Here is a 24,100-nt window from a genome sequence, read left to right as displayed (position 1 = left end):
AACAATATTTATTAGGAAAGGAACTACAGCTGATCTCCGGGAGCTCCTCTCAAAAAGACGTTTTACGGTGACCACTATATCTCTGAACCGGAGCCTCTGAAATTAAAAATTTCGTTAAAGTAATGTTAAATCTGATAATTAATCGAAGGAGTAAGCAAATTTTTTAACAAAACGGAGGTTTCTAAAAAGAATCGGCGTGTCGGCCTTAAATTGTTTATAAAAAAATATTTGTCGGTGAGAAAAAATCTTCGATTAATTACTAAAAAATATATTTAAGAAGCTCGTGTTAAAATTTGAGAAACGGTTTAGACGTTTTCGAGTACTGTTGGTCACCGGTTTTTACGATGCGCCTTGTACTTCCAAGCACTCTGAAACGGCTTTTCAAATTTGCGTGTAACTTCGAGAATATTCACCGGAACGATATGAAATTGAAATTGAATATGAACGATATGAATTGTGTGTATTCTTAAATATATATACATTTAAGGGGGTATTCTGGTCAAGAAGCATGAATTTCAGTAAAAAAAAGGCAATTAATATTTTTACTATCCATTTTTATATTAGTTATTTGTTAATTTTAGAAGAGTACAGAAAAAAATTAAAAACTAAAAAAAGTAAAAAATTTCAAAAATTATGAGCTGACGAAGTGGGGTTCCTCTAAAAATTTCCACGTGACCATACCCATGATTTCAACCCTCCTAGTTACCTGAAACCAAAAAAAAAGAATATTAATCTAGAATAATGTCGCGATGGCCGGAACTACGGAAAAGAGGGGAAATTTTTTTTTCACAAAATAGCGACTGCCTGAAAAAAAAAGTTTTTTTGGATCACTTTTTCTGACTATTTCGAATTTTTAAAAATAATAAAAATTAAAATTTGGGGATGGGGCTAGTTCCAACCGTAGACAAGCCTATAAAGAAGACTCTATAAAAATTTCAAGTAAATCGGTCCAGTAGAACCTGAGAAATCGTGGGTAGTTTGGATGCCGGGTCAGAAAAATGCCTATATCTCCGAAAATAATTTGAATTTTGAAAAATCCTCTTGTACACATTTCGAAATTTACCGACCTGAACGTTTCGACAATGCAGCAAACTGCAAGAAATTAGGGAAAATATTTTATCACATTTCTGCCAACCAAATAATATTTTTTATAATTTTAGACTGGCCTAACCCCTTAAGCAAAAAAATAGCCACTCATTAATAGCCATATAATATACGAGTATGTACATAGTAAATACGAGTACATATGTACATATGTATGTATGTATGTGTAGAATAAAAGGAAACATAATTCAAATTCTTATGGAAGAATGTACATATAATACATACATATAACGCTTGTGTTGTTATAAACGTAACTGTAACTAGATCCCACTGAAAGCTCTCCCGCACGCCTGCCTGACGTTCCGAGTTTGAATGCAATTGTTAAATGTCTGCATTGTTGTTATGTATACACAATATACATATATAACTATATATATGTATGTAGTCTTTATATTATATATAAATATTTGTTAAATTAAAATATATTTATTTATGTATGTGCGTTAATATGTGTGTGTGCTTTTGTAAGTTCATTGTTCTCGTTACATTGCGTTCTTATCGGTTTTGTTTTGTTCTTTTTCTTTACATTTTTTATATATTTTTATGTACTCGCATTTCTGTTGCACATGCTCTATGTTGTTGTTGTTTTGCTCATAAAATCAACCCTGCCAACAAACAAAATTAAAACGCAATCGCAACGGCAATTTGCCATTAAACCACTATCGACACCACATCTCCCTACTACCACCACCACAACTACCAATATTTGTTGCTGCGCTTTGTTTTGAATAATCAATGACACCACAAATGCTCACCATCAACCAACAAATGTACAAACAAAACAAAAAAAAAACAAATATTTTGGCTTCCAAAAACAAAAACAAAAATACGCGTTTATAGCTTAAGCCCAGCATCAGTCTAGACTCAACCACTCACCAAACTCATCCACAGCATCACTACAATCATCAACACAACCATCATTATCAGCACAGTCAGTTAACGAGCAACAACCATCAGCATGACCACCAGCGAGCGCAAAGTCAACAACAGCAACAGCAGCAACAACAACAATATCAATACCATCAAAGGCTCACAGCCACACGCACCGGTGGTCCACCACCAGCGCGCCCACCGCCACCAGCCGCACATCTGCTGCAAACATTAAGCGCTGGCCCAACTCTGGGCACAACTGCCAACGCAACTGTATCATACTATAATCATCCGCATGTGCGACGCCAACTGACAGCGCTCACATTACATCCATATGTCGACACGAAACCACCGCCGGTGCCCCAGCCACCAGCAAAAGACGAAGAGAAGGCGCCGTTGCATGTCGCAGCAGCGGCGATGCCACAAACCGCAACGCGCACATCGACACCCAACAAAATCGTGACAACCGATTCCATATACGACAATCCACCAGACATGCAATCGCCACCCATACCCCCGCGTCGTCAAGGCACAGGCGACAATGCTGGCTCCGGCGCGGAGAGCGCCTTCATTTCGACACGCGCGACACCGGCGCTGGCGCCGTCGAGCGGTGGCATAATTACGGGTGGGAGCGGTAGTAATGCAATCGCCATGGCCGCTGCTGCCGTGCACGCGGGCTTACAACGTTTGGAGCACAATTGCTGGCAAGACTATGCGGACCGCACTTTATTGCAACACGATGCGCTGCGCCATTCTTCGTCATCGAATGCCTCCAATGCCTCGGTGTCATCGTCATCGTTTGACTCAAGTGGCGGCTCATTTGTGTCGGCTGCATCGTCATCGTTCTTTCATCAGGCGCGCTCATGTGACGATGACTCAACGCGTACGACAACAACGGCGGCATCGACGACGGCATCGACTGAGACCACACCAGTGCCGGCGCCACGGCAGAAAAAAGAGGTACCGCGGGGCATGCCCCAGCAATCAACAAATAATTGTCCGCCTATGCTACCAACCTGCATTTGTACCGTACCTTCAAACGTATTCAAGTGTTGTAGTGTGGCCCTGCAGTGCAGTGCGAAATGCCGCTTTCAGACATTAACTGCGTTCATCTCCATCTAACTACCGGGTTTTTGGATTGCATAACATGCCATTTCCTGCCTCCCATATCCCCTCTCCACTTACCGCCATTTAAATCTACTATGCTTGTTCTTTTAATTTTATTAACATTTTGACTCCATACTCTTTTACTATATAATATGTGATCAACAATTAATTCCAATGCTTGAGTATCACTCATTTGTGTTAAAGTTTAATTTTATTGTGTTTGTTTTGAACTGCGAGAAGGTTTATTTATTTAGTGCAATATTTTTTTAGGTTATAATTAACCTACTAGTAACTAATTCCTAGATGTTGTTATTTTTTCGAATATTTCTGAGCGACATTCAAATTATATGATCATTTTCTCATACATTGTGACAGCTCATCGTTACACGAATTTGTAAATAAAGGCATAAAAATTTATTTTGTCGCCGTAACGTCAAAGTAATCCCCACCAGATGTAATAAACTTATGCCAATGATTTCTCCAGTCCTTGAAACACTTTTTATAAGCATTTTTTGAGATGGCTTTCAGCTCCTTCAGCGAATTTTGCTTTATCTCTTCGATCGATTGAAAACGGGTTCCATACGCCAAGCGGTACACTCTTATAGAAGATGGTTTCTCTGTTTGCTCGAACAAGAAAAAATCGCCTTGTCTGAAACCTCGTTTGAATGGAACGGCTCGGAGAGGTCCTTCGATCCTGACGGAGCTTTTCGTGTTTGCGTTTACACAGCCGTATTAGTTTTGCGGGGATACCAAATTCAGACATCGCGGCATAAAGGCAGCTCCTTTTCGTGCTGTCGAAAGCAGCTTTGAAATCGACAAAAGGTGGTGTGTGTCACGGGTCTTTTCCAAATTTCATTGAAACGGATTTTCCGCGAAGACTGATAAGGTCCAATCAGTTTGTTGATGGGCTTTAATCTTTCACACTACGCTCGATAGAACCTTATATCGATCTCCTAACACGGTAGTTGGCGCAGCCTGACGATTTTTACGCACCATTATCCTCGTCCACTTTTTTAATAGTTTTCGTGTTTGAAGAGGTCGGTAGTCCGTCGCTCTTTGTTGTTTTTGAGGCGGGAACGAACTTCTTCATGGTCGGGTAATGGAACGTCTGCTCCATCGTCATCGATTGGGGAATCTCGTTCTTCTTCTCCTGGTGTTGTCTTTTAAGACTTTGTATGCTCCATCTTGTAGGTTTGTGTTTTTGATAAATTTTTTCAGATTATTTACGCGACTTCAAATTATATGATACATTTTCTCATACATTGTGACAAAAGAGTACACAGAAATTGTAAATAAAGCGCAAAAAATTTATTTTGTCGCCTTCAAAGTAATCCCCACCAGATGTAATAAACTAATGCCAATGATTTCTCCAGTCTTCGAAACACTTTTTATAAGCATTTTTTGGGATGGCCTTCAGCTCCTTCAGCGAATTTTGCTTTATCTTTTCGATCGATTGAAAACGGGTTCCACGAAGCGGAAATCTCAGTTTGAGTAACAAGAAAAATCACACGGAGCCAAATCTGGTTTTTGGCTTTAAATTCGATCACAATCGTACTATTTTAGAAAAAAAATCACCTTTTTCGGGACGAGTCGAGCAGGAACGCATTTCATACAGAAAATATGCACCAAAATCATTCGAACGGACTCTCGCGAGATGTCGAGATGTCTCTTGCCATCTCTCCAACACTTGCCTGACGATTTTTACGCACCATATCCTTCACATTTTTAATATTTTCATCAGTTGAAGACCGTCTTTAAGACTTTGTACCACTTGTAGGTTTGTGTTTTTGATAAAGCAGAATCACCGTAAGCCTTTTCCAACATTCGCACACGAAATTTAGTTAGAAATGCAAAATTTGAGACAAATTCATTGTTCGATATTTATATCCATTGTACCGACTTAAGCAGCTGCTGCAAACAAACTTTCTTTTCCTCGGCAATCGCACACTAAACAGAGATTTTCTAAGTATGAAAATCTGGATCGGTGCCCATCTCGTTTTGGGCTCATTGACCGCTTGATGCGAAACCGATTATGATCCTGATTTTCATACTCAAAAATTGGTCGCAACCGCCAATATGGGACCACTTAAGCATATAGCTGCCCTACAAACTGTCCAATCAAACCGATGCAGTGCTTGCATAGAAGACTCTTTTATTTGTTAAGATATCTTCACGAAATTCGGCATGCATTGCTATCTAAGGCATCACTACAAACTCCGAACTTATTGTTCAGATCGGACCACTATAGAGTATAACTGCTATAGAATCTGATAAATCAAAAAAAAAATATTATAGTTCGGTTTAAACGAAATTTTTATTTAAATTTAACTACCGTTTGATAATTTTTTAACAAACAAACGCAGTTCAAAACAAACAATAACAGTTATTGTCTATCGCTTATCATTAACACTGTTCCTTGTCTAAAAAAAAACAAAAAAACATTTAAAATTTGCTTGCTAATCGAACTCTTTCTTACCTTAATTACGCTTTTTTGCCTGTGTATAAAAACTGTTAAATGACGCTATTTACTCTCTTCCACTTGAAATACCAAGTGTACAGCTCAAATATAATTAACATTTTTCTATCACCCCGCAGTCGCTGCGCTCACTTCAGCCACAACATTTGCCAGTGCCCGAATATTCACTCAAATCAGCTGCGGCCTCGTCAACGTCTTCGCAAGAGGACACGATGAACGATCTGATATCACTAGACGACAGCAACAACACCAGCTTCGATTTGGAAGATTTCGATCCACTAAATCAGAATGCACGCCCGCTGCCGCTGCGCAATGGCAATGTAACGGTGAATAATGCAAAAACGAATGGCTTAAAGTCCACCACATTGCCTGCCAATACTAACAACAAAACCAACATCTTGGGCAACACATCTGTTAGCACCGTAAGCAATCCGCTATATTCGTATCACACGCCGCAGCATCTACGATCGCCACATATGCGCGCACAACCACAAACACGTGCGCTGACCTCGGCTCAATTGAAGGCGCCCACAATGAAGCCACCACCTTTGCCCACCAGCAAACCGCCACCAATGCCAGCACCAGACGAGGACTTCGAGCTGTTGCGCAAGTATGGCCTGGATCAGTTCACGTTGACAACCGCGCCACACACACTAACAACAACAGCAACAACTATGGCAAATGTAAAGAGCAGCAGCAGCAGTAGTAGTAGTGGAGGCGCCAACACGGCTGCCCTCGCCGGCGGTGGCATGCACAATTGGACCACATTCGATTGAGCGGGGGCGGCGGCTGCTGTCGTGTGGCGGCGAAGTTACGAGCTCTTTATTCGTGGTGTATGTTAGCAGTTAAAGTATGTTTCTACTATATTTAATAATTACGGTAAATTTAAATGTAAAAAAAATCAAAAACAACAACAAAACTATGCATTCGTGTACATACCAGTTTATTGCTTTATAAGATATTGATGTGGGATCACATTAGTGTAATTATATATATATATATGTATATGTATTTAAATAGTGTATGTATGTCTGCAGTTTTGTCGAAAATGGAAATGCCAAGCGCATAAATAGAATATTTTGTAATATTAGTGATGTGCATATACATATGTACATAAATTTACATATACATAAAACGATATATATTTTGTAATAACTGTAAATGTGCGTCTGCATAAGGCATATGTATGTATATATTTAGATATAAAAGCGCTGTGATGATTGGCAAAACACAATAGCAACAACAACAAAATACGAAAATAATATACATTTGTATGAGCAAATGGCGCAGAATAAAACATTTTTAAGACTAATATTTATTAAAAAAAAAAAGCTAATAAATATGCTTATTTAGGTTGTTATAACGTCGAATTGTGCAGCAGCAGCCAACTCATATATGTCAGAGTCTTCGAAAATGAAACGATATGTAATTCTATCTGAACCAGCATTAAGTCAAGCCGATTTTTATGTTGTTACAACAACAATAAAAATACCAATTCTATTACATTAGGTTTCCTTCGCCTGCAAACTTATGAAAAGTGATGTTAGGTTATTTTGCATTTTAGGTGACGATATACATATACTCATATAAGCAGATATTACAAGTTCGTCCATATTAAAAAAAATACATGCTCAAAATATCGAATAAATAAAAATATGTCAAATCTTGTTAAAAATCTGTATAATATTCGGTATCTTAACTTTCAATTGATCTAAAATGAATGATTTGCTGGCTACTAAACAATTTAAAATCCATACTTCCTTTGATATATGTATTTACATATATATTCCAAATAAGTTTTATAAATTATTAATATTAGTTTTCCTTTCAAAGCATTCTTATTTTTATAACGCTCATAAAATTTACGTTTATTTCTTAACTTCCAACTTAAATTATTATTTTTTCGATTTTTATTTGAAGTTATTGTTCGCCCTAGCATCTTGTTGATGATCAACTATCGTTTACGTATGTATATCACCCCTTAATTAACTGAGAGACTTCTGTTAAAGCTTCTTTGATTTCTGTAAGAGCAAATTGACAAATTTTTCAATGTGAGATTTAAAGAATCGGCTTATAAAGTTATCAACTTCAGCAGTTCTATCTAGCGAATTTTAATAGCATTCAATTCATTCATTCAGCTTTTAGTAAATTTTGACCTTAACTCCATATTCACATACCACTTTTGCTTCGCTGGCTTCAGAAATTCGCCAGAAAAGTTAATTTATCACCCTTTAATTAACTGGGAGACTTCTGGTAAAGCTTCTATGATTATGATATTTTAGCAATCGGCTTATAAAGTTATCAATTCCATCAGTGCCATCAAACGAATTTTAATAGCTTGCAATGTCTTATGGCTTTTAGTATGACTTTTGTAGGGATGTAAAAAAAAAATTTAAAGACTTGGCTTATTCGCACAGAACTTTTGCTTCAATTTGATTTGACAGAAAAGTTTAATGTATGCTTTTGTATGAGTATTATTATGAGAAACACAGCAAAGCGAATCAAAATATTGCGCAACTCTCATCCTTTACGCATTGCCAAGCAATACTCGCCATTTTTATTAACGAGTAGCATGGAAAGCAAAGCATTCATTTTGACATACCCTTTGCCTTCTTCGCTTTGTTGTTAAAGTATAAATTGTCAAGCACAGCGAGTAAAGTTTAATGTGAATCGGTCAAAAGATTTTTTCTCAAAGTTATATATCAAATATATTTTGAATTCCACTTCAAGGCTGCTAAAAAAAATCTAATCTTTTATAAATCAAATAAAAAAGTACTTTCGTCCAGTATCTGACCAACACATCTAAATTTTTTTTTATAAAATTGAGAACCTCAATTCATTTCTTTTCCGACAAAATTAATCAAATCGAAATTAGAAAAATATATATTTTATGATTTAATATACAAATATTTACAAAGACTAAAAAATTTGCATCCAAAAAAATTCAAAATTACATTTTTCTTCAACATTAACCCGTATATTAGAAATAATACATATAAAGCAAAATCGAAATAAATCACACAACTGACTTGCTAACTAAAATATAACATACACATAAAAATATATAAATTATCCAAAATATTGAAAAGAAGAACAGCATGATTTGCAGTTTCACATTAATCACACAAAAGTCTCCACAACAATTTGAAACTTATAATCAATATATGTAGTCTGTATTTAATTGTAAATATATTATGTATGCATTTACTAAACGACGAGCGAAGCCCAAGCTGTAATTTGTTGTAATTTTTGCATTTTGTCTTAAATTTGAAAAACAAAACATAAAATGTGAACGAAATACTTGAAAAGACTATAAACAAAAGACACATTGAAAAACTATTTCAAGAAAATAAAAACAAAAGAATTAGAAAATTGTAGTATTTTTAAAAGCGAAATACATACATACAAATATTATATATACCTGATATTGAAGCCTATAAATGCAATGTTTGTGCTACATAAAAAGTGCAAAAAACACCCTTTGTGCATTGGAGAGGATTTGGATATTTGGGCGTGTATGTGAAGAGTTTTAGCAGCGCAACAACTACATACATACAATATATGTAAGTACTGCAGAAATATTATATAAAACTAGCTACTCATAAGCTTTTAATGGCGCATAAAGATTCCGTGTACTCAATGAATTTTAATACTAAGCAGCGTTTGAATTTAATTTAAAACATTAATCACTAATAAGTTGCATAATTTAAATACATATATGCGTTTTTAAGCTTACAAATGCTGTTCGTAATTATTGTAAATATATTTAATGTAAATAATGTTAACTAAAATATTTTCATTTAAGATAAATCAATAAAACAACAGATAATTAGGTATTTTATGCGTTTTGTGAATTATATGGGAGCAGTGTTTGAATTAAATTAAAAATTTGAAACTTTCACTTGAAATATTTTATATAGAACTCGCTTTGTATTCTGCAGTGTGAACCAAATAAAGCAGTCTCCATGAAAAAACTTGTCACAAATTTGTTGGTTAAATTTTTGAGGCGCTAATTGGATATTCCAAGCGAAGCCACTCACTCACTTTAGCTCGCCTTCAAACGGATGTTTTCTGATATGATAGGATGGATGAAAACACTCCAGCTCTGAAAATATTCGATGCAATACCCGCCAGGGGAAGCAGAGGAAGAGGAAGATCTCCACTCCGTTGGAAAGATCAGGTGGAGAAGGACCTGGCTTCGCTTTGAATTTCCAATTGGAATTTCGACTGGCGCGCTGTTGTTAACTCGGCTATAATCGCGTAAGCGGAGTCTGCGCCAGTAAAGAAGAAGAAGAAGTTTTTAAGGCCATATGCTATAGAGATCCGATCTTTAAAATTTCTTCAGTTATCTTAGCGTTGCTTTGGAAAATAATACATGTCAAATTTCGTGAAGATATTTCAACAAATAAAAAAGTTTTCCATACAAGAACTTGATTTTGATAGTTCACTTTGTATGGCAGCTTTTTGCTATAATGATCAGATATAGCCGACAAATGAACAGCTTCTTTGGTAGAAAAGGAAGTGTGCAATTAGATCCATATCTCAAAAACTGAGGGACTAGTTCGCGAATACGACTATGAGCAAAAAATAGTAAGACTTTGTTCATAATTTTAAAATTTTAATTTGTTCTTCAAAATCTATGCCGCCACCCTCAAAGTAATACCCCCAGGGCTTAAATACACTTGTGTCAACGTTTTTTCCAGTCCTCGAAACAGTTGTTAAAGTCAATTTACGGAATAGTTGTCTTAAATTGACTCGAAACGGATTCCCCGATGCGGTTCTTTGAGTTTGCTGAACAGCCAGAAGTCACACGGAGTTGAATCCGGCGAATACGGTGATTGTGGCACGATATTGGTTGAAAGTTGGCGAACTTCACGAAGAATCAATGAGGTAAGTGACGGTGCATTATGGTGGTGCAAAACCAGGAGTTGTCGCCCCATAATTTCGGCCTCCTTTTACGAATAGCTTCACGCAAACGACGTATAACACTCAAATAGTATTCCTTGTTGATAGTTTGGCCGGTCGGAAGGAGTTCGGAGTGCACCACACCTCTATAATCGAAGAAAATTCAACATAACCTTGATTTTTGACCTGCTCTGACGTGGTTTTTTCGGCTTCGTCTCACCTTTGTCACGATTTTTAGTCGTCTGTTTCCGGGTCTTAAGCATAGATCCAAGACTCATCGCCAGTAATAATACGTTTCATGATATCCCGGATTGTGATTTTGGAACCAATCGTGTTCTCACTTTTCTTAAGCACGAATGATTTTACAAAATGTTTTTCACTGATCTTTCCGATATTCCAACGATGCTAGTAAGATCTCTTACTGTTAGACGTCGATTCTCAAGCACCAATACCTTTATTAGATTGACGTGTTGATCATCAGTTGATGTTGCTGGCCGTCCTGGACGTAGTTCGTCGTCAATGCGTTCTCGATCCTTTTTGAATAATTTGTACCAATCAAAAACACTTGCCGACAAACAATTACCACCGAAGGCCTTTTCCCAACTTTGGCTCAAAATAATGAAAACGGTGGCAAATTTGCTTTGAATTACTTCGGTATTTATTTACATTATCTGTATGCCAGTGACATTTTTCTGTACACAGAACTCAAGAAATGGTCGCTTTAAAGAAATACCCGAGACTGTAGCCTACTTTGATTCAAAACGTCAATCATGCTATAAGAATGTAAGTGAAGTGTTCGAGGATCACTAATTGCTGCTTCGCCCCGATGACAACTAGGTCGAATAATAAATTTGAATTTCGCTAAAAAATTAATTATTTTTGCAAGACTGCCCTTGCACAATAAATTTTTGCATTACTTTATATATGTATTTAACTACAAAAATAAATATTTATTAATATATATTTAGAAGAAGAGTTGAACAATAAATTCGAGTGGGGCATAATATTAATTTATAAGTGAACACTTATACATAACGTATGCATATATGTATGTATGTACAAATGTCTAGTCATATTCAGTATTGCTCTCCGTTTTGACTTTGTTCTCTCGCATGCAATTCCTTATGCGGTCGCACAGCACCTTCGCACCTTTAAGATTCACCTCTTCATATGAGGGCAACAAAACTTTCATGCGCTCCATCCAAGCTTGAAGTCGCGGGAATCTATGCGAACGAGTGTAATTGAAGTGATAAAAAATAAGTAAAAGTGTGTGTTATACTGTGTGACGAGTATCTCTTACCGATTCTTATCGACTGGTATGAGCATATCGAGCGAAACTAGCGTCGTATTGATGGAGACATCGGCAATGGTGAGTGTTTCGCTGTTAGCAAAGAAATTACTTTTACCAAGGAAGGCCTCCAGAAAAGTATAAGCATTGTCGCAGAGATCTAGAGTTATCTTGTTAAATTCGCCTTCGCCTCCGTAGATATTGCGACGCTATAAGTGAAGTAATTTAAAAATAAAATTATTATTAAAATACATATAAATATTATATACATATTGTCTTCATTTATCTAGCTTGATTCAGAGATACCCAAACATTTTAAGCACAAGTGATAATGATAAATATTTTGAGACACATATTTAAGTGTTTATAATCGAAATCGTTTATCTGACAATAAGCGGAACTATCACAACTAGCAACCAATAATAAGATAAGATACATATCTCTCTTATTATTTGAAGCTTGACAGAGTTGCTAGAAATCAGTATTATTTATGGCAACCGAGAGACGGATTCTCCCCTTACTGGTACCCGTTTACTACAGAGCAAGATCTTCTATATTTTAAAATTCATTTGTACAGATTTTTTATTGTTTTTGATAAAAATTGATGATTTGTGTACATTTATGTCCACCGTCAACAAACTGAATCTTCTTCTTCTTTACTGGCGTAGACACCGCTTACACGATTATAGCCGAGTTAACAACAGCACGCCAGTCGTTTCTTCTTTTCGCTACGTGGCGCTTCCAACGGAGCGGAGGTCTTCCTCTTCCTATGCTTCCCCCGGCGGGTACTGCGTCGAATACTTTCAGAGCTGGAGTGTTTTCGTCCATCCGGACAACATGACCTAGCCAGCGTAGCCGCTGTTTTTTAATTCGCTGAACTATGTCAATGACGTCGTATATTCGCACCATGGCCAATGCGCAAAGGACCATAAACTTTTCGCAGAACCTTTTTCTCGAAAACTCGCAACGTCGACTCATCAGTTGTTGTCATTGTCCAAGCCTCTGCACCATATAGCAGAGGACTTTACTTTTCAATTACCTACTCAGTCGGAAGTAGCACCTGTTGGCAAGAGTTATCCTGCGTTGGATTTCCAGGCTGACATTGTTGGGTGGTGTTTGTGCTGGTTCCCAAATATGCAAACTATCTACAACTTTAAAGTTATGACTGTCAACAGTGACTCCCCCTGCAGGTACGGGGGGACCCCTCCGGGTTCGAGGGGAAACCGAATATACCCGCGGTAAGGCATGCCTGTCGTAAGAGGCGACTAAGATCCTGGCCACCAGTCCAGGGCTGTATGGAGGCTCAACTGGTCGTAGCCTCGGCTACAAGGTCATACCAAAGACTTTAACCTGGTACCACGGGGAGCAGTAGCCCCTGGAGTTCGCTCCAGTCTGCTCATTGGGTTTGGCCCTTTGTGGAGATTCGTGGTGGCTGTGGTTAAAACCCAAATCGCGGGAAGAACTGACTTTGTCAGTCGAATGTGGAGTTGCATTGCAACCGGGTGCCGGACCCAAAGTACGGCAGAGGTTTTAGATGGGCCTCGAGCCCTACCAAGGTGGTTAGTGTGTCCTTACCGCACTGCCAATTGGTACTGAATATTGTTACCCAATTTTCAGGGCGCTGATGGACGCATTGTATTGATCCGTTGTGCTTTTGAGCACCGTGGAGTTAAGCTTTCGCAAGCAGGATCCCACGTAAAACACATTGACAGTTGTCAACAGTGACGTGAGAGCCAAGTCGCGAATGCGACGACTGTTTGTTTGATGGCAGGAGATATTTCGTCTTGCCCTCATTCACTGCCACACCCATTTGCTTTGCTTCCTTGTCCAGTCTGGAGAATGCAGAACTAACGGCGCGGGTGTTGAGGCCAATGATATCAATATCATCGGCATACGCCAGCAGCTGTACACTCTATAAAAAGAAGTTCTGCAGCTCGAATTATTTTCTCCAGCAGCAGATTGAAGAAGTCGCACGATAGGGAGTCGCCTTGTCTGAAGCCTCGAACGGCTCGAAGAGGTCCTTCCCGATCCTGACGGAGCTTTTCGTGTTGCTCAACGTCAGTTTACACAGCCGTATTAATTTTGCGGTGATACCAAATTCAGACATCGCGGCATAAAGGCAGCTCCTTTTCGTGCTGTCGAAAGCAGCTTTGAAATCGACGAAGAGGTGGTGTGTGTCGATTCTTCTTTACTGATTGGACCATATAAATGCGGCTTTAGGTCTGGAAAATCAACAACTAACCAGATATTCACCATGCGCCAAATCTTGGAAAAGACCCGTGAAAAGAGGATCGGCAAACATCATCTCTTCGTCGCTTTCAAAGCTGCTTTTTATAGTACGAAAGCCACACAGCACAGACTCAAAATCCAACGCAGAATAACTATTGCCGATTCGAATTCGAACTGAGTAGGCAATTGAGAAATAAAGTCCACTCTCGACGAACAAAAATCAAACTCTATAAGTCACTCATAATTTCCGTCCTGCTATAAGGTGCAGATGTATGGACGATGACAACATTTGATGAGTCGGCATTACGAGTTTTCGAGAGAAAGGTTCTGCAAAAGATTTATAGTCCTTTGCGCATAGGCAACGGCGAATACCGCATTCAATGGAACGATGTATACGACGACATTGAAATAGTTCAACGAATTACGAGACAGGTGCTACGCTGGCTAGGTATTCGACGCAGTAACAACCGATGGGGGAAGCAGAGAAAGAGGAAGACCTCCACTCCGTTGAGAAGACCAGATGGAGAAAGACCTGGCTACACTGAAAAGGCTGTAACCACGTAAGCGGTATCCCCGCCAATAAAGAAGTAGTAAATCAAGTAAATCAATTGGATCGTAAGTGTACATATATGTATTTCAAAGTTTTCTACTATCTAGCCTGAAAATTGTCTGATTTAGCTAGTTTGTCATACCCAACTACAGAAAGAAGAAAATCAGAGTTCCCATTTTCGAATGGAATCTGAAATTCTAGATTAATATGTTCACTTGAGAACGTATATTAAGGCAGACAACAGGTTATATACTGTAAATTAAGAAATAGAATTTACCAAGTGTCCGAAAAAAGTATGCAATACTGTTAATTACCCAGTATATGACATTTTATTAATATACTTACCACCATATCTTTGATTACTTGAAAGAGTACGCCATTTTCAAAATGAAGCATATGATCGACGCGTGCCCGTTTCTTTAAATCCTTGGGATACATATTATCGTTTTTACCATATTTAGATATCATGTAAGCCATAATCGCATGGCTATGTAGTTATACATATATACAAAGAGGTGTGTAAAGAAAATAAATAAAAAAAAATATTAGTCATTACGATTTAGTAAAAGTTTATTTAAATAAAGTTGGAAAGGTGAGTTTTGTGCATATTAATATAATAAAAAAGTTTGGGAAACCCAAGTTTTACTGAACAAATGTGAACAAAGTAGGTAAGCTACTAAATGCCGTCAGATAATGTAAATTATAGTTTAATATTTCAATTATTGTATCAGAGGCAGTCACAAATAATTTCGAAAATAACTTCGAAAAGAAGAAGGCAGCGAGGAAATTAAAAGGAAGATATGAGGGATCACAATAATTCACTTGATGCACCAGAGGAATCGTATCTGAAATCGAGCTTGCATTAACTTGTATGCTTGCATGTATTTCCATGTCCACTTTATTGATTTGTATTACATTATCGAATGAATAAAGACGTTCGTATTAACATATGGTGGTAAATAATGTTTATTACGTTTCGTAAATTCTCCTAAAATCAGGATTTTTTCCAATAACTTAACAATTATGGAATTTTAAGTTATATTTTTATGCTTTTCACTTTAGAAACAAAGACAAGTTAATTCATAACAATAAAATTAATTACTTTCTTAACTCACATTTGAAGTATGTCAGCGACTATCTTCTTGATTTGTTTCTGATTCTGTGACACACAAAACTGATACAATTTCTGTTTCGAATATCAAACTAAAAATATCTCAATATCGATTTCAATTCTAATTTCGACAACTATCAGTTTCAACAAGACCCCTGAATATACTTTGTGCTGGGTATAAATAATAAAAACAACAACACACCATTATCAACTTTTGAACGGAAAAAATATGATCATGTCATTTAGTTTCGAGAATGATTCAATATGAAAGTTCTTTGTTTGAAATGTATGATGACGTCTTTAATTTTTCGCTTATAAGAAATTTGAAGTTAATATGCAAATAGTATAGGGGTTGTGGGCCCTAAATGTATGCTACTATTTTCAATAAATTGGAAGTATTTTAAGAACTTTCTGTTTACAAATCTCTAAAGCCTTTAACAAATTCGTCAGACAAGTAAAAATTGTCAAAACTCGCATTTAACGGGTGATCCAAGTAGATGTACTTTTTTCAATATTTTTTTTTGACAGATCGCGCATGAGTCGTGTCAAGCTGTCATGATATTTTTGTTCAGTATTGGTTGGCATTTCATCATGGAAAAACGTGCGCCTGAACAACGTTATGTACATATGTATGTATATGCTGATGTGGGCAAAAAATAGTAAGACTTTTTTATTTTTCGCACGAAAACCCATTCGTCGCAATACTATTTTCTTCCTAGGTTGGTTTGACTCTCAGTGACATATGTGCCAAATGTCACATCAAAATAATCATAAGTGTTTAGTATATGGTTGTCTTTCTGAAGTGCATGAAGTGCTTTAACCGTAGATCGAGCTTTAAAAAAACTTCATAATTCCAGCTATGTATCAATTTTGATACATACTTCAGTTCATAGGAAAAAAGTAGTTATTACTTTAAAGTTTTAATTCATTTACTTTTATTGATAAATTTCAGGCAAATATAATTAATGTAATTACATGTTTATGTGTTATGAATCAATCTATGCAAATATTAAAGGAATGTCTGTCGTTGAGAGTCGACTATTAACAGTCAGAGATCTGGCATCGTTAGAATACCGGTGAACACCATTTCGAAACATCATTAGGGCCTAAGAAAAGTGAAAGCAAGATTGGTTCCAAAATCACTTGATTTTTTCGAAAAACGGCGTCACGTTAACGTTTTTTTGATGAAACAATGCATCATTATACCAGGATGTCATGAATATTCTGGGAAAACAGGTGGAAAGCAGGTCAAAAATAATTCGTTATTTGACCTTTTTTTCGTTTTTCCAATTGGGCTTTGCCAATGAAATTGCTAACTCATGCAGGAAACATTTACGTTTTGTGTGCTTTTGAGTTTTCTTCCAATTCGGATCAATATCTTTATACAAAATATACGAATTCAAAGCAGAAATATCGATTATGTTGGAAAATACCGCCATAGTCCAACGATTATTTTTACGTTTGCAAGAGTAACAACTCAACATTTTGTCAACCGTGTCCACGCCTCCATTCTTTGATTATAAAAAGAGATGATTTCGGAAAAATTTTTCGACTCATTCCCAAAATTAGGTGCGTGATACAATGTGCTCATAACAACTGTACATTTGTTGTATGACTGATATACGAAACGAGTGTATCAGGAGTGAAAGCAAAAGTTGATTCATATCGTGGAACTTTTCTGAAAGTAGCTTTTGAGGAATAGACCTTTTTGTTTGCGCATAGTTCCAACCATTGTCATTTGCTTTTGTAATAATTTTTGGCCAAGGCTGTGAGATGAAAAAAAAGTTGTCCAGAGTGACATTATGTCAGAGTTGTATTCAACAAAATCCAGTATGAGGATTATTTTTGTGGAAGATCTTAACCCTCTAACTGGTTTCTTTATGGGTCAATTTGACTGTATTTTCCAGACAAATCGTAAAAATATCAGCTTTAAAAAAGGACATTTAAGGATTAAAATATTCTACGAAAATGTTTGGCGGAAAATTTCAGTGGGGGTCACCAAAGACACCATTGTTGTAAATAAAGCTCTTTACGATTGATAAAAAATTACACGCCAACATATACAAAGTCGGTGAAAACGTCGTCAAGTTCGGCCGGGCCAAACACTGACTTCTCGCGTCTAGTCGGCTGTGACTTAAAAATCAGTTGTGATAAAATTAAGCATAATTGACTTACTAAGCAGTACATATCGGGTGTGATTTTTACAAAAATTAATATAAAAAAAGAACAATTAAAGCTTAAATAAGCATGGCGGATTCTGTTTGCAAATTAAGAGATTGGTTTTGTTTTATTTGTGGACATTTTGCACCTTCAAAGCAGAAGAAAGATATTCCCTACAATTGAAGAACCATATTTTCTTTTCTTTGGAATACGATTTTTATGTGAAGCTTGGATACCAAAACTGTATGTACTACATGCAAAGTGGTCATTTTTGACCTGATAAATATATACTAAGCTGCCATTTTAAAATTTATTTATGGATTGAACCTGAAAATCACAAATCAGATACATGCTATTTCTGCGTAAATTACAAATTTGGTAGAAGCCAATATGCACTACGCGATAATGACATACGAAAACAAATAATGTCATTTTACCAGGTGGTGCGCTGTGAAGGTGTTCCGTAGCCTCAAACTTCAATTATACATTTTTGCCAATATGACTGGACGCCAATACAGAAATAACAGCGGCGGTTGAAAACATATCAGATATAAGTTACTTTCCTCCTGGTTGTTTAAACATATGTCCTAATTTGATAGACCAAGCTTATTTTGAAGATCTTGTAAGAGATTTAGGATTAACAAAAGAGAAAGCTGAAATATTATGTTCCAGATTGAAAAACAGGAATTTGATAAAAGCCGATGTAAAAGTTACATCGCCAAGAAAAAGATACGCCGATTTGGAAAGCTATTTTAAAAAAAGAAGAAGTTGTATACTGTTGCAGTATTGAAGAGGTTCTAAGATATCTAAAGCTTCCACTGGACTCTTCCGCTTGGCGACTATTTATAGATAGTTCGAAACACAGCTTAAAAGCAGTTTTACTGCACAATGGAAATCAGCATCCATCAATACCGGTTGCACCGCAAATATTTCAAATCTCTTAAATAAAATTGAATACTATAAATATAAATGGGAAGTATGCGCAGACTTCAAAATTATTGCAATATTGATAAAATGCAAACAGGATACACAAAATATATGCTTTCTTTGTAAATGGGATTCACGTGCTACCAGCAGCCATTATCATATTAAATATTTCGAAGAACGTAAAGAAAATATTATTGGTGACTTAAATGTAATCCATGAATCTCTTGTCCCAAAAGATAAGGTCATACTTCCACCGCTGCATATTAAGTTGGGCGTGGTGAAAAATTTTATTAAAAGCTTAAATACACAAGGATATGCTTTCAAACGCATTCAAACAATTTTCCCCAGATTATCTGCAGCAAAATTAAAAGAAGGTAAAATACGGTTTTAAAAAATAATTTATTTCATTTAATGTAAACTACCTTTTCTAGGAATGCTCGTTGGACCCGATATAAGAAAATTATTACAAGATGAAGAATTTTATGGTCATCTGTCGGATATGCAAAAGACAGCATTTGACTTTATGCAGCTGGTTATATCAGAATTCCTTGGAAACTCAAAAGCACAAAACTATGCAGAAAATATTGAAAGCATGCTAATCGGTTTTAACAATATTGGCGTTAAGATGTCACTAAAGCTGCATTTTCTGCACTCTCATCTCAATTTTTTTAAAGAAAACCTTGGAGCGGTTTCAGATGAACACGGTGAAAGGTTTCATCAGGATATAAAGGTATTGGAAGAAAGATTCAAAGGGAAATCCCAAAGTGTAATGCTTGCTGAATACGTATCGTATCACGTCAAGCTAAATACAGGAAAGCATATTAAGTTTAATCTTTAATCCATTGTCCTACTACTGCTGAAGCAAAAAAATAAATATGTACATACTATAATAAACCACTATTAAAACAAAATTATAATTTTTTTATCAATCGTAAAGAGCTTTATTTACAACAATGGTGTCTTTGGTGACCCCACTGAAATTTTCCGCCAAACATTTTCGTAAAATATTTTAATCCTTAAATGTCCTTTTTTAAAGGATATTTTTTGATTTTCTCGAAAAAAGGGTCAAAAGGACCCATAAAGAAACCATAGAGGGTTAAGATCTTCCACAAAAATAATCCTCATACAATTCCACAATACAACTCTTACCATAAGAATTCTCTCAGACATTAACTTACAACATTTTTTTCATATAGTATAATGCTCCCTTCGACCAAAAAATGAAAAGTTTGACCCACTGTAAAAAAAAACTCAGACGTGCTGGACCATAAGTTTGTTCTACAAACATGATCTACTCAACATACCCTTTCAGAATTATAGGGTCGCTATTCTGTTCCAAAAATGCTGTTGGACAGTGCTATTCGACCAGGCATTGACATATAAAAATTATAAAAAAAGTAAATTGTTTTGAAAAAGTTTAGAAATTTTCGCTTTGTTATTTTGTTTTTGTGTTGTGTTTGCAAAAAATAAACCGCAATCTATCCAGCCGTGCGCATGGCAGCGAATAATATTTCGCTTTATATTGTATGCGCCTATGTCACGTACATATGTACATTATAAACAACATACAAATGTGTGCTTATGTAAGAGAATACGCATATATGTATGTTTTTAAAATTTTCCAAATTTCTTTCATTACCTGTCTATGAAGACCTCATTGTCCTCTTCCACGAACACAGGTATTTGATGCTGCGGATTTAGCTAAAACAATTTCATAAAAGGAATTAATACACAAGAAAATTACAGTAAACCATGGCAACCACTTACCGCCAGATATTCCGGTGTGAGATGCTGTTTCGCCGCCATATTCACTAACCTGTCAATAACAAATTGTTAAATACCCATTACACACACGGCACTAGGAAACATTAATTTAATGTAAAACTCACATCAATTCCAAATCGAGTCCAATTAACTCGGCGGTTAGCATACAAGCCCGGGCCGGCGGGCTAAATAGTGAATAATACAATTTTGGCTTGGACATCATGCACTTGTTTTGGTTTGCTTTGCTTTCGAACACTTTCTAGAATTCAATGAAATCGAAATGTTTGTCCTTATTTATACCACTTCCACTCGCGGACTAACAGGAATAGCTGACCAAATAGTAAACAGCTGATAGCGCTCTTAATTTTGTTGTTGTGGTTACAAAAATAAATCGAGAACAAGATGCAGCAAAATAACAACACGCACATACGAAATCAAATGTACACCTACATAAATATAATGTTCTAATTATGTATGTTTCCCTGTATGTGTGCAAACTGTGTGATTTAATTTGTAAAACAGTTGGTTAGCCACTGTAGTGCTTACGCTATTCGGACACCCACGTAAAATTGTAACCGTTAATTTGAAAACTCATAAGTGATTTACTATAAAATTATAATTTATATAGAAATATTATGGTCACTTTTCGGAAAAGAAAATTTAGTTAACTCGACAATTTTTATACAAACAACCGTTAGGTGAACGAAACTATTATACTTTGTAGCAACATGTTGCAAGTGTATAAATATAAAATTTTTAATTTCTTTGGTGGCTGGGGCGTATGAGCGATTTATTGTAGCTACTGGAATTAAATTCAGAAGACATTATGAGGCGATGGAACGTCCAAAAGTACATCAAAGAGTCCACACTAAAACCCACTTCCCTTGGTTCTACTTCTAGTATTATATATTTGTTCGCCTAATGGTTGTTTGTGACATCTAAAATTGTTGAAAATCAAAGGGTCGAAAAAAATTGCGGATGTTTGTTTAACCATCTATAAAGAAAACACGCAAGGGTTGCATGTAAATCTGTATAAAAGATTTACCAACGGACATGTTAGCGCCGTTTCTGAGGTGAAATCTCACATTCCAGGAACTATTTGTCTTATCTTACAATATAGGAACGGAAGAAATAATACTACAAACACTCCTATTTTCCATATAACAAAATTTTAAACTCCATCAGATTTTTTTTAATTTACATTATATAAACCAAGCTTTTGTGAATACATCGGGACAAACCTTTCCAAATAGTGCAGTACGCCACCTTTACTCAAAGATTGTCGAAATCACCTTACACTTTCAAGCCTCCAGACAGCAAATTGGACCGCTGTGCCTGACTTTATACCGAAAATATCGGCTAATCTTGTGAATATATTAATGAATTCATATAGCATCTTTTCTTGAGAATAATGTGCCCTTGGGTAAAAAATTAGGTCCACAGGTCCTTAGCCCATATTCTTAATCCAAAAATTTTCGAACTCCCTATTGACTTCATGCCATATATGGTATATCGGTCAATTTGTAAGCCATGATAATTGTCTGCCATTGCACCGAAACTGGTTATAATCGAGTTAATACTTCTCCAAGTCCACATGTACCTAAAATAGTGATTTGCAACTTTCCAGTTGATTATCAAACCTCTAATGTAACTATATCCGTTATATTTATTAAAATATATCGCATTTCAATGAAGCAAAAATAAAATATCCATTAGCATTATGTCGGCAATATCAAATATAGATATCGGTATGTAACTCCCAACAGCACTAATGAAGCAGATATAGGGATTTTTATAGATTAGTTTGCTTTATATATAAAAATATTATTGTAATTCATCATGGTTTCATTGAATAACGAATATTGTATTCTTTCGCAAAAATTTTTAATATAAATTTTTACTAACACCAAAAAATATGACCCGGCTTTAAACATTTAAAATTATAATAGCACAAAATGTTCGCTTTCTTTGCTTATTTTCTTTCAAATTGAAAGAACATTAAAAGTTCCGTTATAATAGAATTTGATTTAAAAATAAATTTAAAAAACTGTGAATATTTTAAAAAATTAACGACATTATACGAGGTTTGTACAAAAAGTATTCCGAAATTTGAATATTCGGGAACCACGTGAAATCACATTGATAACCAGTTTTTGCTCAAAACTACTCGAAAACTCACATTCCATTCATTCTAATCGATGCCTACTCTAGTTTAGTCGATATTATTGGAATACATATTTTGCCAACTCTAAATTGTCACTTAATATTTGGTTACATTACATAAACGAATAGTAAAAACCTATTCAAACTTTTGTCAAACACGAATTAAGCGGCATGCCAAGGTCCCCTATTATCCCCGCTAGCATAAGGCAGGGTTCTGGGTAGCAATAGGCTCATTCGCTTATCTTGAAGAATTATCGTTGTGCAAGATATTTATCTGGCTTCTCACATCACATATATGGTTCTATCGAGGGTATTGTTTGAAAGCCCACTGTCGACTTTGGACGTGCAAAATCAACAACCGACTAGATATTCACCATTCGCCAAATTTTGGAAAAGACCCGTGAAAAGAGGATCGACACACACCACCCCTTCGTCGATTTCAAAACTGCTTTTAGCAGCAGGAAAAAGGGCTACTTTTATGCTACGCTATGTCTGAATTTGGTACCCCCGCAAAACTTATCATCAGGATCAGAAAGGACCTCTCCGAGCCATTCGATACCAAAGGAGGTTTCAGACAAGGCGAATCCCCTCCATGTGACTTCTTCAATGTACTCCTGAAGAAATAAATTCGAGCTGCAAAACTGAATAGAGAAGGTACAATCTTCTATAAAAATGTACAGCTACTGGCGTACGTCTATAATATTGATATCAATGGCCTCAACAACCCCACCATTAGTTCTGTTATTTCGGGACAGGATAACGAAGCGAAGCACGAGGGTAAGACTTGACTCACAGGCCACTGTTGACAGATATAACTTAGAAGTCATAGATAATTTCGTCTATCTTGGAACCAGCATTAACACTAACAACAATGTCAGCCTCGAAATCCAACGCAGAATAACTCTTGCCAACAGGTGCTACTTTGGACCGAGTTGGCAATTGAGAAGTAAAGCCCTCTCTCGACAATCGAACACCAAACTATAAGTCAGTCATTATTTCCGTCTTGCTATATGTTGCAGAGGCATGGACGGTGACAACAACTGATCAGTCGACGTTACGAGTTTTCGAGAGAAAGGTTCTGCGAAAGATCATGATCCTTTGCGCATTGGAAACGGCGAATATCGGATTCGATGGAACGATGAGCTGTCCCCGCCGTGGGAAGCAGAGGAAGAGGAAGACTTCCATTCCTTTGGAAAGACCAGGTGGAGAAGGACCGGACTACACCTGGAATCTCCAATTGGCGCCAAACAGCGAAAAGGAAGAATGACTGGCGCGCTGGTGTAAATTTGAATAAAGAAAAAGGAAAACATACGCTAACCTTTTGTCGTCACTGAAAGGTTTCTAAATGCCGCAACTTTGCCAACCATACTTGTATATATATTAGGTTGTCAAAAAAGTCTTGCGGTACTTTCGCTAGTTGGCGCTGAAAGCGCGTAGTTCTAGTTT

At 36.4% G+C, this 24,100-nt stretch overlaps 2 protein-coding genes across 4 annotated transcripts in view; one reads left to right on the top strand and one right to left on the bottom strand.

Moving 5' to 3' along the window:
* LOC126756505 (DENN domain-containing protein 1A) overlaps positions 1–9,393 on the top strand; it is a 41,134-nt gene extending 31,741 nt beyond the window's left edge. For 2 of the 3 annotated variants that reach the window (XM_050469605.1, XM_050469604.1), the window contains 2 exons: positions 1,945–2,934; positions 5,677–9,393. In XM_050469605.1, the coding sequence (XP_050325562.1) occupies positions 1,945–2,934; positions 5,677–6,333 (1,647 nt within the window). In that variant the 3' untranslated portion in view covers positions 6,334–9,393. The remainder of the gene's footprint in view (positions 1–1,944; positions 2,935–5,676) is intronic. The other variant, XM_050469606.1, reaches the window with a different exon arrangement.
* Positions 9,394–11,405: 2,012 nt separating this feature from the next.
* On the bottom strand, positions 11,406–20,895 carry LOC126755908 (glutathione S-transferase 1). Its single transcript, XM_050468632.1, has 6 exons — positions 20,617–20,895; positions 20,495–20,543; positions 20,367–20,428; positions 14,875–15,016; positions 11,763–11,959; positions 11,406–11,685 (listed from the first exon to the last, which is right to left on the bottom strand). Exons 1-6 carry the CDS (start codon positions 20,712–20,714, stop codon positions 11,529–11,531), a joined length of 705 nt encoding a protein of 234 aa, XP_050324589.1. The 5' UTR covers positions 20,715–20,895; the 3' UTR covers positions 11,406–11,528.
* Positions 20,896–24,100: the final 3,205 nt, after the last annotated feature.

This window comes from Bactrocera neohumeralis, chromosome 4, assembly GCF_024586455.1.
Source record: "Bactrocera neohumeralis isolate Rockhampton chromosome 4, APGP_CSIRO_Bneo_wtdbg2-racon-allhic-juicebox.fasta_v2, whole genome shotgun sequence".
Classification (NCBI taxonomy): Eukaryota; Metazoa; Arthropoda; class Insecta; order Diptera; family Tephritidae; genus Bactrocera; species Bactrocera neohumeralis.
The sequence above is the reverse complement of the archived record's forward strand: the minus strand, read 5'-3'. Positions and strand labels throughout refer to the sequence as shown.

Bases quoted from the DNA above. Each gene is read 5' to 3' on its own strand.
- LOC126755908 (XM_050468632.1), bottom strand. From the start codon at position 20,714: ATGATGTCCAAGCCAAAATTGTATTATTCACTATTTAGCCCGCCGGCC. The intron at 20,544-20,616 runs GTGAGTTTTACA...TGTTATTGACAG, and splicing joins GGACTCGATTTGGAATTGAT to GTTAGTGAATATGGCGGCGA. The intron at 15,017-20,366 runs GTAATGAAAGAA...ATAACTACATAG, and splicing joins AATGAGGTCTTCATAGACAG to CCATGCGATTATGGCTTACA.